The following is a 13119-nucleotide window of genomic DNA, read 5'->3' as shown; positions in this document are numbered from 1 at the left end:
ACAGCTGGCGGCCACTGCAGCTGCGACTCTCAATCTTCCAGCCTCTCCTGGGAAGATCTCCAGTTCCCAAGCCCTCCCTTTTCCTTTGGCCAACTTCTGTCGTCTGCCTCCCTGTCTAAGGGACAGGCGATGGGGTGAGACAGGAGCCCTTCCTCATTGCTCTGTCCCCATGACAAGGGACACAGGACACAGCTTTTGGGAGTCCTGAGCTGCTTTTCAAATGGTGTAGGATCCACGGGCCTGCCGTCTCATCGTGGGGTGCTGCCCACAGGCTTTCTCTCTCCCCATTTTTGGCAGTACTGGCATTGACCCTAGGGCCTCATGCATGCAAGGCAAGCGCTCTACCCACGAGTTACAGCCCAGCACTATGCTGCAGCCTTCAAACTCCTGAACTAGGAGATGGCTGAGAGGACAGAGACAGGCTGAGTTCAGATTCCACAGGACTGTGAACTGCCTGGGGCCAGGCCAGGTATGTCTAGTATACAAGAAGTTTACTGTGTCTGCTCCATGTATAAACAGATGGGGTTTTTTTTGATTTTTGTTTTTTTGGTTTTTCGAGACAGGGTTTCTCTGTGTAGCTTTGCGCATTTCCTGGAACTCACTTGGTAGCCCAGGCTGGCCTCGAACTCACAGAGATCCGCCTGGCTCTGCCTCCCGAGTGCTGGGATTAAAGGCGTGCGCCACCACCGCCGGGCGGTTTTTTGTTTTTTATGTTCAACCCTGCAGGTCAGTGAGTATTGGAAAGAATCCTCTAGAAAGAAGACATCTAGTGTGGACCTGTTCTCAGTCCCCTCAGACTAGATGAGGCACATCTTAGTTGACATCAGAGAAGGCTACAGGCCCAGTACAGAGCACTGGGCCTCTGTGCACTCTGAGGTGCTAATGTCCAGGAGACCACACTTGGCAGGGAACCAGGCCAGCCTTCAAGAAAACCTGAGAATTTCTTCCGTCTGGCTCTTTTCCAAACTGTAGACCAGGGGAAACTGATCCATATGTGGACAAAATAGAGAAAAAGCAAGAAGAACTCATCACACACTAAACTACCCACCACCCAACAGTCTTCTGGAATCAGGCCCAGCTGTGTCCTGTCAGCTCCGCCCAGTCTTAGCATCCCCAGTGGAGACAGGGGTGCAGGCCGGGTGCTGGGGCCTCGAGGGTCCAGCATAAGTGCAAGTGATGGAGGACAACTCCAGGCTACGCTGCCCCTGCAACAGGGGGCCCCTTCCCAGTCTGGAGAAGGGTGGCCCCATGAAACCTAGCTGAGTGGAGAGGCAGGGAAGTCCTTCGAGAGGAACCATGGGGGAAGGGACCCCCAGCAGCCTGGAGCTCAGAGAGGAGCCTCCTGTCTGGTGCAATGAGGCTTTAGTCGCTCACGAGGGGATTCCGGTCATCTTGTTGGCTCTGGCCCTTAAGCTTCTTCTTAAAGATAGAGATTGTAGTGGAAGGTTCATAGAAAATGGTCCAGATCTCTCCAGAAGCCCCTGGTTGACGACAGTCCCTAAGGTCTCCTGAAGCAGGAACACGATGAGACCTGTCAAACGAAAATAATTTTTCAAGTGGATCTGAACACAGCACTTAGATCACCACCTCATGAGGCACCCGTACCTCAGAGGCACAGCCTGGGAAGGATGCCGGCTGCCTTAAGGAATTAAGGACTAGGCATGGCGGCGCGCCTTTAGTCCCAGCTCAGGAGGCAGAGGCAGGCAGATCTCTGTGAGTTTGGGGCCAGCCTGGTCTACAGAGTGAATTCCAGGATAGCTAGGGCTACACAGAGAAACACTGTCTAAAAAACCGGAACCAAACCAAACCAAACAAAACAGTTAAGGATGAACTGTGGCCTGTGGGCATGGGCCTTGAGGCAGGGCAGTCTCCTCATGGTAACAAGGGACTTTCTGTCAAAATAATTCAAAGCTGGAAAAGGCTGTTTGGAGAGATTATGAACTTTCAAATATTATTTTTCTTGTTCTCTTCCTCTTCTCGTGCCCTCCTAATAAGAGAATACTATCTAGAAATGCCACTTACCTAGAAGCCCACCTACCTTAGACAGGGGAGGGGAAGCTCCCGGTGTGAAGCACAGAGCCCTGACTTACAGCCCTAGCCCTGGCCCTCCTTCTCTTCCCCTCCCGACAGGCAGGGAAGCTGTGGGGCTCCAGCGGAGAGGAGTGAGCGTGTGCTTTGGGGCTTAGCCCTGCTAGGAGACACTGGGCCCTGTAGCTTTGCAGAGACACACAGGACTTAGCCCTCCCCGAGAGACTTGCTAGAATGCGAATTATGACATTTAACACATCCCTGAAGGTACAGGTTCTACATCAGCGAGGTCAGCAGCCACAGATGAAAATCCTTGAGAAAAGCTTAGTCTGTGCCGACACCTCCAGACTTTACTCCTCCACCCCTAACAACTACTTTGCAGCGCCACTGTTGGTACTGTGAGCAGTCCAGAGACCACTGGAGTCCACACTGTGTGGGAAGAGCAGTCCAGAGACCACTCACTGGAGTGCACTCTGTGTGGGAAGAGCAGTCCAGAGACCACTGGAGTCTACACTGTGTGGGAAGACATGAGTCATGTTCAGTCTTACATCATTTTACATAAGGGGCTTGAGAAGATTTGGCATCCATATGGTGTTCTGAAACTAATTCTCAACAGATATCAAGATAAGACACTCTCCCCCACATCTTACTCTTTCTGTGCATACACATTCGTGTGTGTGTGTGTGTGTGTGTGTGTGTGTGTGTCTGTGTCTGTGTCTGTGTCTGTCTGTCTGAAAGGTGAGCTCAGGAGACAACAAACAGTAAGGACATCCTTTCTACTGGAAAAGTTCAGAGAGGAGATGGGTAAGGTCTCTAGTGTGGCCACAGCTGACTTCCATGTGTAAACGTTTGTAGCAGAAGGCAGATGAGGCCAGGAGGGGGCTCTTTCCAGAACTCGGAGTTCAGGAAGGCCTTTAAGTGGGGACCAGAGAAAAGATAACTGGGAGTCTAGAGAAACTGAGAACTCTACAACACACAAACAGCTCTATCCTTGAAGGCAGAACACACAGGAAACACCTTTCTTCAGTTTTGCTAGGACTAAATGATAAAACCTTTATCCTTTAGTTAACAAAAAAATGAAGGCAGGTTTTGCTTCTTGATTTATTTGAGACAGTGTCACTTTGTAGTCCAGGCTGGCCTGGTGTTTATTACGTAGACCAGGCTGGCCTCAAACTTGCAGTAATACCCCTGTTTTTGCCTCATGAGTGTTGAGATCACAGGCGTGAGCCACTGTACCGAGCAGAAATAGGGTCTTGATAAGTTGCTCACATTGGCCTCAGTCATAATTCTCCTGCTTCAGCTTTCTAAGTGGCTAGGACTACAGGTGCCTGGCTTAAATAAATGATCAAAAATAATTTTTAGGGCGATGAATATACTCACTGGCCACCTGGGGATGAGACAGAGTTTGGGCATGGCCAACAGAGCCCCAGACACCCACAGGGGCACAGAGACCAGGGAGGTACATGGGCCCGTGGCCCAGGAATAAAACAGGGCCTGGGCATGTGCAAGGCCTGGGGTCCTAGGCCTCAAGCACTAGTGAGTGCACCGATAGCACAGTGCTGCTCTCAGCCTAGATCAGAGAACTCTCTGTAGCAAACAGGGGTAAATGCAGAGGCCCACGGCTGGTCAAATGCTGAGGACAGTGATTGCTGAGAGCTCAGCCTTAAAATGGGCACCACTCTCATCCCTCCAAAGACCAGGGAATGCCATGAAAAAGGAGGAGGCTATAACAGAAGAGCCAGGGGATATGACATGCTGTCTATGGGGACCACATGGCTTTGGCACTCAGGAGTCTGTATACAGGTAGGGGAGGGGGCTGTGGGAGGTGAGGAAGTCATTGTCTGCAGGGTGTCGTCTCAGCACCAGGAGCTGCTCAGGCCCCCATGCACGGCTCTATTCCATGCCCACGTGGGCTGCCCTGCCTGAGCGCTGTGGGCCATGAAGTAAAAAGAGAACAAAACAGAAAGACAGGAGGGTGGGCTTGGGAGGGCGGCGGCAGGAGAAGAGAGCCCTGGGCTGACTGTGAGCAGAGTATACGATATACATGTACGGAACTGTCAAAGAACAAGTTAATAGGAATTATTAAGCTAGCTGAAATTCTCTTCCTAAGACTTTTAGTTTCTTAGTCTAGAGGCATTAAGAAAAATGCACATTACTGTCCTAGGAAGCTTGACTTAAACACAAACCTCTTCAAGGGAACAGCCCAAGCCCCCAAGCAGACAACTGCTGTTTCCTATGCCAGAATGGTTTCAACCCTCCCTGAAACTGAATCTACTGGACACAGAATTCCTCCACCTCAGTGTGATTTGTCCTGTTGTCTGTTTCTCTTGAGAGGAAGAGGAATGTTCTCTGCCTTGTACCGCCTGGGACGCGGCCTCTGGAAACATGTTCTGTTTACAGCTGTACCCAGACAAACAAAGAAGTGACAAGGGAAAGAACTGCTGAGCCCCCCGCCCCGCCCCGCACCCCCCAACTTCCCGTGTACTCACTTAAATGTGACATGGAGAAGGATCTTTGCAACGACGGCTGTGACCGTGAGGATGAGGAGGGTGGCTAGGCCATATACGGTCCATCCTGCAAGTGCAGAGAGCTTTGTCTGTCTTCATTTGCCAAAGGAGATGGCAACGGGTGGGGGTGGGGTGGGAGGGGTGGGGTGCGGTGGGTGGGTGCAGAACTGGATCTGTCGACTCTGCTCCGTCCCTGTGGGTGGAGCAGTGTGGGTGGAGCAGCCGGCAGACCTGGCCGTGGGAGTAACTGGAGCTGGGCTGAGCATGGAGCTTTCTTATGACTGCCTTGTTCTGAAACTCCCTCTGGCAAATCCAAACACTAGACTAGAGTCAACAGGGGTGTGGTGAATCTGTCGGCCACTAGAACTCATCAGTTACCTACAAGTCTTTGAGTCCTAGTTTTCTCACTTGAGCGATGAGAAAGAAGGGTGACCTATGAAATCCTACTGGACCCTACAGTCACAGGATGTGGGGCTGCAGAGGCCCCCCTCCCTGACCCTTTTATGGTGAGATCTACTGAGGCCAGGGAGCAGTGTTAAGTCCTCAAGACCAAACTGTAGATGGCAGTCCTCTTCAGTGCGCCAGCTCATTCCGGGACCACATCCTCAACAGAAAAGGAGGGAAGGGCATCTGTAGCCAACTACACTAGCTCAGCCACAGAAGATCATGGCCCATGGTCTCTCCTGCATGGCTTCTCTTCGCAGCTTTAGCACTCCCGACCTCTGACGGTGTCTCTGGTGTCCTTCCTCGCACTGGGAGCCCACAGGGAACATGCACAGCAGTGTCCTAGCATTCTGCGCATTTCACTCTGCAGAAGAGGAGGGGTGTCCGCCCTCATGCTGCCCACAACTGGGAGACTGGACTCGTGTTTCCAGACAAAAGAAGGGCAGGGGTTTATCCGGGTCAGTGTGTGGTCCAGTGTTTAGAACAGTGCATCACTGAAGGAATTCTGTATCTTTTGGTTTTAGTTTTTCCCCTCCCTTTTGGTGCCTGGTGTAATGGCTAAGCCACCTCCAGCCTGTATGTACCTTTTGAGTCAACACATTTGAGGAGCTCTACCCTGGGGCTCTGGGGGGGGCCATCCCACCCCCACTTTCCCCCAGAGTACTCTTGAGCAGGAGCAGCAGGAAATATTAGATAGAAAAATAGCTAGAGAGAGACGGACAGAAAACACAGGATAGCTTTGGGAGGACCTGGCTCCTAATCCAGGCCCTGACTGTCTCTGCCAAGGGGCTTTTAAAGGAGTGCCAAGGGGTGGAGCAATAGACCTCCCCACAGCACAGCCACTGCAGACCCTTCCAGACACCGGGTGACCACGCCTGTGCTCAGTCCACCCCCTTATGCAGCCTCGCTGTGTGAAGCAAGCTCAGATCTCACTAGGAAACCTCTGTGGACCCCAACAGGGCTCTCAGCATGATTTTTTTTTAAATGATGAAGAGTCCAGCTTAGCTGCTGATCACAGGTACAGAACCCATCTTTGGAAGGGAACTAAGTTGGTGAGAGCATTTCTCTCAAAGGCCATGCAGACTAGAGGTTGCAGAGCCAATATCCCAACCCGTGTCTGAAGGAGAAGCACCCACAAGCGCCTCTGTTTCTGTAAGTGTTGAGAGAACTACCTTCCACTCTGTGGCCGCTGGCCCCAACCGATGGCGCCCAGGAGTGGCTACCTGGGACAGTCTGCGGTGGATGGCTGGGGCTGGTGGTGATGACGTAGAGGACTTTGGAAGAGTGGGCAGCGCTGACGCTGAGGTTGGCCTGTTCGGTGATCACCTCCGCCAGTGTCTGGTTGACTGCAGGCCTCTCCTGTGGTGGTTCTTCCTTGGTGGCTAGAAGATCAAAAGAATTAACCAGAGAAAGCCAAGGAAGACAGCAGGAGGGAGGACACTGCTCTGACTAGGATGAGGCCTCTTCTATTTTCCTGTCTCTGTGTGTGAGAGAATGTTTTGCGTGTGTGTGGGTGTACATGCATGTAGGATGCATGTACATGTGAAGGCACAAGGGTGATGTTGGGAATCATTCCTGAACACTCTTCCATGTTCCAGTAAGGCAGAGTCTCAAACAAATGCAGAGCTCCCCAGTATGGCGAGTCTTGATAGCCTGTTCTGGGGATCCCATCTCTACCTCCCAAGGCTGGCATCAGAGGTGGGCCACCACACCCACTCAGCATTTATGTGCATTGGGGGGGGGGAGGGTCATGCTTGTTCAGCACCTAACCACTGAACCATCGCCTCTACACTTACTTCTTTTTGAGACAGGGTCTCATATAGCCCAGGCTGGCCTCCAGCTATGTAGTTGAGGATGGCCCTGAACTTTTTTTTTTTTTTTCCGAGACAGGGTTTCTCTGTGTAGTTTTGGAGCCTGTTCTGGATCTTGCTCTGTAGTCCAGGCTGGCCTTGAACTCACAGAGATCCGCCTGCCTCTACCTCCCGAGTGCTGGGATTAAAGGCGTGCGCCACCACCACGTGGAGGCCCTGAACTCTAATCTCCCTGCCTCTACCATCCACGAGCTGGTGTTTGCGGTGTACACCACAACTGGTCAATGAGGTGTGCGCTGACTCACGTCTCTGCACGCCGTCTCCTCTGCTGGTCTCCCTGGTGGCAGAGCAGGACCTGTCAGGCTAGGTCTGGCTCTGCAGGGCGGAAGGTCGAGACTGCTCTGGTCAGGAAGGGGACCTGCCTCCTCGGCTGCCTCTGTGCTCTGCAGTACCTCCTTGTAATGACAGACCCAGTCCCACCTGTTCACTAGTCGGCCCCACTTCCTACAGCTCTAACTTCTTTTGGGTTGTGCAGTCCAATACCTGTGCCGCCCAGGGGCCAGCAAAGGCTCCTGTTTGCACACGTGTGTTCACATCAGTGGGGCAGAGTGTTTTGTCTCTGAGGAAAGATGGTAAATTAGTCTGTGGGACTGCCTGGGGTATGTAGAAGTAGGATGGATAAAGTGACCACTTAAAAGCCTTTCAATTCTGCCAGCCACCTCCTTTTATCTATCATGTAGCTTGTCTGCAAAACTGAAACTGAAACTACTCACTTCAGCCTAGAGAGATGGTTCTCAATGCCTGCTTTCTCAGAGGACCCGAGTTTGGTTCCCAGCACCTACGTGAGGCAGCTCACAACTGCCTGCCTATACCTCTAGCTCCTGGTGACCTGATGCCCTCTTCTGGCCCCGGGAGCACCCACACATGTGCATATACTCACACAGATGTAAATACAATCTAAAATAAACAAAAGCTTTAAAACAGTAAAACTGGAATGTAAACCAATTGTGCACTGGAAGGTGGGTGTGGTGCACTGGAAGGTGGGAGCTGTGTGATGGTAAGTGGGGGATGAGTCAATGTTGAAACCATCTGCAGCTGAGTCAGTAGGTCCAAGTCTGCCCCAAAAGAACCACTTTAGGCTTGAAAACCCTAGGGAGGAAGAGAAGGCCGAGGCCCCTGTGCCCCAGAGACGAGAATGTCTTACCTTGGTATAAGACAGCAAATCCCTGGGCCTGATTGATGCGATCAGAGAAGAAATATAAAATGACAAAATCCAGAGAGATATTAAAGGACAAAGGCGGGTGGTTCCTTCCATTGAAACGGACCAGGACACGGTGGGTATAGCCATCCAGCAGCTCCACCATGTCTGCAGAATCCCTGATATCAAATAAGGTGAAGTTGAAATGGATGTGAGAGGCTCCTGGCACCCGGATAGTCCAGTAGCAGACCCGCCCAGTGGCGTAGGTGTCAGGGAAGTCAGGCGAGTAGACCACGGCGGCCATGGCTGAGTAGTTTCCACCGCAGGCGCCCACGAGAGCTGCAGAAGAGAAAACAGTGGGCCTGAGTCTCGGCCTTGGGCTCCTCTTTAATTCGGGCACAAACAAACTCCTAAGAAATGTGATCCAGTTAGGGACATTGTTTCCAGCTACAAAACCAGACCATCTTGGGTTTTAGCTAGATCAAATCACAAAAGGAATCACTTACACCCTGAACGAATGACTGTACAGACTATTTGGTTTCCCCCGGGAGACCTTACACTTAGTGCTCGGAAGAGCAGCCTACACTGGGGTCTGGCTGGAGTCAGACAGTCTGGATTCAGGACCAGCAGAGCCATGTGATCCTAGAGGCTGCGCCTCATTCCCAGGCCTCTCACTGGTGTTTCCACTTTAGGGCCGCCACCTGCTCCTGTATCCCATGACAGTGAGAGGCCATGAGATGAAGTGCATGGAAACCCTGGGACCTCCTGGCAGAGGAGGGGCTGCTGGAGACTGAAGTCACAGAGGGGAGGCTCTGCGTCTCGCGCCTCAGAGGTGCAGTGCTCTCGTGAGAGGTCCACAGGAGTTCTGGACTGGAAGGACTGGCAGAACAGCTCTGCAGGGGAGCACTAGCCCAGGTGTGCAACCATGGGCTGCATCCCCAAAAGCATGCAAGAGGAAGGAGAGAGGTGATCCCAGATTCATGATATTCTGTACCAGCCATGCTTTCCTGGACTCGTTTTTTGATTGACAGGCCCTTAGAAAGGTGATACAGGCACTGTCTGTCTTACATAATTACCATCGTGGGAATGAAAGACTTCAGGAGGGAGTGTGGGAATAGGATTTAAAAGGAAGTTTATTTCTCAGTGCTGAGATGGAACCCAGGGCCATGAGCACGCTCAGCAAGCACTCTTCCACTGAGCTCCGGCTCCAGCAGGCTTTAGGGGGTTTCTTCTCTATTTAGCATACAGAAAAGCAATAAAAGTATGCTGCTTTGCTGGTCCTGGTGGTGTAGGCCTGTAGCCCTAACGCTGAGGAGGCTGAGGTCAGAGGATGGTCAGTTCAACAGCCTGTCTCAAAACACCAGTGGCTGGCGAGAGCTCAGTGGTAGCTCCCTTGACTAGCATGTGAGTCCCTGGGGTTGATCTCTAACACTGGGAAAGACAAACAAAGACAAAGCAAGCTGCTTTCTCATCCGAGTGATGAGAAAGCTCGAAATCAGAAGCCGAGGTCTCAAGACAACCGAGGAAATTTCACACTAACAAGTATGAATCGGGCTACAGCAATGGGCTCATGTGTGCCAGGGCACAGGGGCGAGGTGAGCACTACAGAGCACATCGACGATGGCTGCAGCTGAAACTGGAGAGGTTCCTGGGGGCCGTGTCAGCCTGACCTCCTCCCCACTGAGGACACTAAGAGCCTGGGACACAGTGATGTCTGCATTCACTGGCAAGCTCTTCTGCACAGGCCTCCCAGTGCTGGCAGGAGGGACCAGGGTCGAGCAGCCAGCCAGCGTTCCCCTCCCTCGTTCCCCTCGGTGGCACAGGTGTGCAGGAGGCCATAGGCTGCTGCTAAGGGGCAAGTCTGGAGCACCTCCTACTTCCTGGGCCCTCCTCTCAAAGGAAGCAAAACCTCCAGTTGCTGGGAGAGGGCAGTTAACCCATTGCTCCCAGGGCCATTGGAGAGAGGCAGAGGTGAAACATGTTTGTGTCTAGGGAGGGAGGAGATTACTTTCTTAGTAACAAGTAACTTTCAAGTAAAAAGGCTACTGCCTCTGGGAGAAGAGACAAAGCAAAAGACCTCAGCCCCTGGTTGCCTTAAGGCCTCCTTGAGAGAGAACAGGATTCTCTCAAGTTCCACCAAAGAAGTAGTGTATGGCTGCCGGGGGAGCAGAGGCTGGTGAACCACTCCATCAATCACCTTGCTCCTGTGGCTAGTAGCATGTCCTAAGCTGAAGATAGGCAGGGGCACCAGCAACCCCTATGCCTTCCCACACAGCACCAAGTAACAGACAATGGCTGTCTCCCACAAGGGCAGGACACAAAAGGACCTGCTCAAGGCTGAGAGTGGAGCAGGACACTAAAACCCCCTCTCTACACTAAGCACAACTTCAGGGATCTGAGGGAACCTGAGGGACACCAATGGGAAGGACAGAAAAACAGCCCAAACCTAGCCCAGCTACTGAGAGACCTCGTTTTCAAACTAAGCAGGCCGCCCAAGTGTAAATGCTATTTACTTTAGCGTCTACCATTCTACCTGCACTGTGTGGCATTAAACAGAATACCACATCACACTCACAAAAGCAAGATAAAATGGGGAAAGATTCATTGCCAAGATATAAAGCAATCCACAGAACAAGATCCACGAGTGACCTCGATGCCGGAGCTACCAGACACAGAGGCTACATAATGAACACGGCTCTATCTACAGTGAAAAGGACAGCTCACTGGGACGGACTAGAAGTCCCAAAGGAGATGTGGAGCTACAGTAAGAGTCAAATGCACTGGCAGGGTACTCCAAGATTGAACTTCTAGCACTTAGAAGACAGAGGCAGGAGGATTAGAAATTTAAGGTCAGCCTTGGCTACATGAAGTTTGAGGTCAGCCTTGTCTCAAAAACCCTAAGGAGCCGGGCGGTGGTGGCGCACGCCTTTAATCCCAGCACTCGGGAGGCAGAGGCAGGCGGATCTCTGTAAGTTCGAGGCCAGCCTGGGCTACCAAGTGAGTCCCAGGAAAGGCGCAAAGCTACACAGAGAAACCCTGTCTCGAAAAAACAAAACAAAACAAAACAAAAAAACAAAAACCAAGAACAAAAAAACAAACAAAAAAACCCAAGGACCCAAGTTTAGTTCCCAGCACCCATGTCAGATGGCTTACAACTGCCTGTAAATCTAGCTCCAGTGGCTCTGAGCCCTCTTCTGGCCTCTACTGGCATTGTACTCATGTATACACACACACACACACACACACACACACACACACACACACACACACCTAAAAATAAAGACAAAATTAAAAACCAACCAAACAAACAAACAAACAAACAAGCTAGCAAAATGAGGCCAGTGGTGGCGCATACCTTTAATCCCAGCACTTGGGAGGCAGAGGCAGGTGGATCTCTGTGAGTTTGAGGCCAGCCTTGTCTACAAAGTGAGTTCTGGGGCAGCCAAGGACAGCTAAGGCTACATAGAAAAACCCTGTCTCTAAAAACCAAAAAAAAAAAAAAAAAAAAAAAAAAAAAATCAAACCAAACAAAACCAAAACAACAACAGCAACAAACCACCCCCAAACCAAAAACAGAAACAAAACAAAAATCCAAACCAAATCAAACAAACAAAAACCCAGCGTCAAACGTAAATGCTAGAAAAAAAATTACACACCATCAGTGATGGAGTAGTCCTTTGATTTACCTGCACACCGAGTGCAGCTGAGGAAGACCCACTAAAGACATGTCAGTAACACAGATGGTCCAAAATGAGACAGAGGAAACGACGAGAAGAACAGAGCATCTGACCTCTGAAGACGGAGCTGGCAGTGCTAAGAATGCCCACCTGCTGTGTGTGAGCGCACACAGGCAGGAAGCACAGCTTCCATGGACCGTGAAAGAGTAATAATTGGGCACACTGGGCATCACTAACCACCGACTTAAACGCAGAAAACTGGATCAGTTATTACAATCTATTTATTTTATTATTGTTAATAAAAGGGATCCTAGCTTCGAAAAAGAATTAAAACTGGTAAACTTGGGTTTGACTCTTGGCTCTGGTACTTCTGACTGAGGTAACTGACTTTATCTTTGGAGTTTCTTTGTTTGAGACAGGATCCTACTGTGCAGCTGAGACAAGCTTTGAGGTAAACACACTGTACAGACAGTGTCCAAGTTAGAACCTGCAAGCGATTGGTTATAAGCTGGGCTGGGCTGGACAGATACGCTATACGATGACTGAACTGTGTCCCCTGAAAGGATAGATTCAGTTCCTACTACTAGGGTCTTTACACATGCAATCAGGTTAGGACGGTGTCACATGGTTAGAGGGCGTTTGAAGTCCAGTGGCCAGAGCCTTCTTGAGACGCACAGAAACAGATACACAAGGTGGGAGGATGATAACGTTCAGGGAAATAGAGGGAGTGGGCGAAGCTGCTGGAATCCAGTGGATGCCGGCGATAGCTGATGATCCTCTGAATCTGCAGTCTTCCCTACAGGCTCATGTTTTGATCTGTTGTTCCCAGCTGGCAGTGCTACCTGGGAAGGCTGTGGCACATTTAGGGGACAGGCCTAGCTATGTCACTAGGGGTGGGCAGATGAAGGTGATATGTTACACTAATCCCTGGCTCTGGTACCTTCGATGATTCCTGGTCTATCACCATGTGAACAGTCTCTCCCTCATGGTCTTGTCACCATGAACTGAACTGTTCTGCCATCCTTCCTGCCAGGACAGAGAGAGCGAACGCTTCCTTCTGGAAGTTGTTCCTGTCAGGTATTTGGTTAAAATGACACAAAAGTAACTAACCCAGACACCTTGTACTAGGGAAGCAAGCTCCTGCTGTAGCTCCCTGCCACGTCACTGTTAAGGGCTTGGGAACTGGTCTAGAGGAGGAGGGGAGAGGTCGGAGATGCAAGTCGGAGAGGTCTCAAAGTGATGTCAGTCTACTGAAGTAATTCTAGAGAGCATGCAGAAGCCAGAGCATGATAGGAGTGGGATCCTGAGCCTTGTGAGGCTTCCGGTCAGAGCAAGGGCTCTGTGAGCACAAGTGCGGCCCGTTCTGTGAATTCTGGTGTAGCATTTGTCTGTGTCCTGCTGTGTTCTGAAACAGTAATGGAAAATAACTCAGCAGAAGAACTTTGAAGACAGCA

At 51.0% G+C, this 13119-nt stretch overlaps 1 protein-coding gene across 2 annotated transcripts in view; it reads right to left on the bottom strand.

Moving 5' to 3' along the window:
• Positions 1 to 641: 641 nt before the first annotated feature.
• Positions 642 to 13119, bottom strand: part of Kremen1 (kringle containing transmembrane protein 1) — a 69900-nt gene continuing 57422 nt past the window's right edge. The window contains exons 6-9 of one of the 2 annotated variants that reach the window (XM_037208101.1): positions 7995 to 8327; positions 6203 to 6361; positions 4518 to 4602; positions 642 to 1531 (exon numbers count right to left, since the gene is read on the bottom strand). In XM_037208101.1, coding sequence (XP_037063996.1) covers positions 1363 to 1531; positions 4518 to 4602; positions 6203 to 6361; positions 7995 to 8327 — 746 coding nt within the window. In that variant the 3' untranslated portion in view covers positions 642 to 1362. Of the gene's footprint in view, positions 1532 to 4517; positions 4603 to 6151; positions 6362 to 7994; positions 8328 to 13119 lie in introns of both variants that reach the window. The other variant, XM_037208100.1, reaches the window with a different exon arrangement.

Source organism: Peromyscus leucopus, chromosome 7 (genome assembly GCF_004664715.2).
Source record: "Peromyscus leucopus breed LL Stock chromosome 7, UCI_PerLeu_2.1, whole genome shotgun sequence".
NCBI lineage: Eukaryota > Metazoa > Chordata > Mammalia > Rodentia > Cricetidae > Peromyscus > Peromyscus leucopus.
The sequence above is the reverse complement of the archived record's forward strand: the minus strand, read 5'-3'. Positions and strand labels throughout refer to the sequence as shown.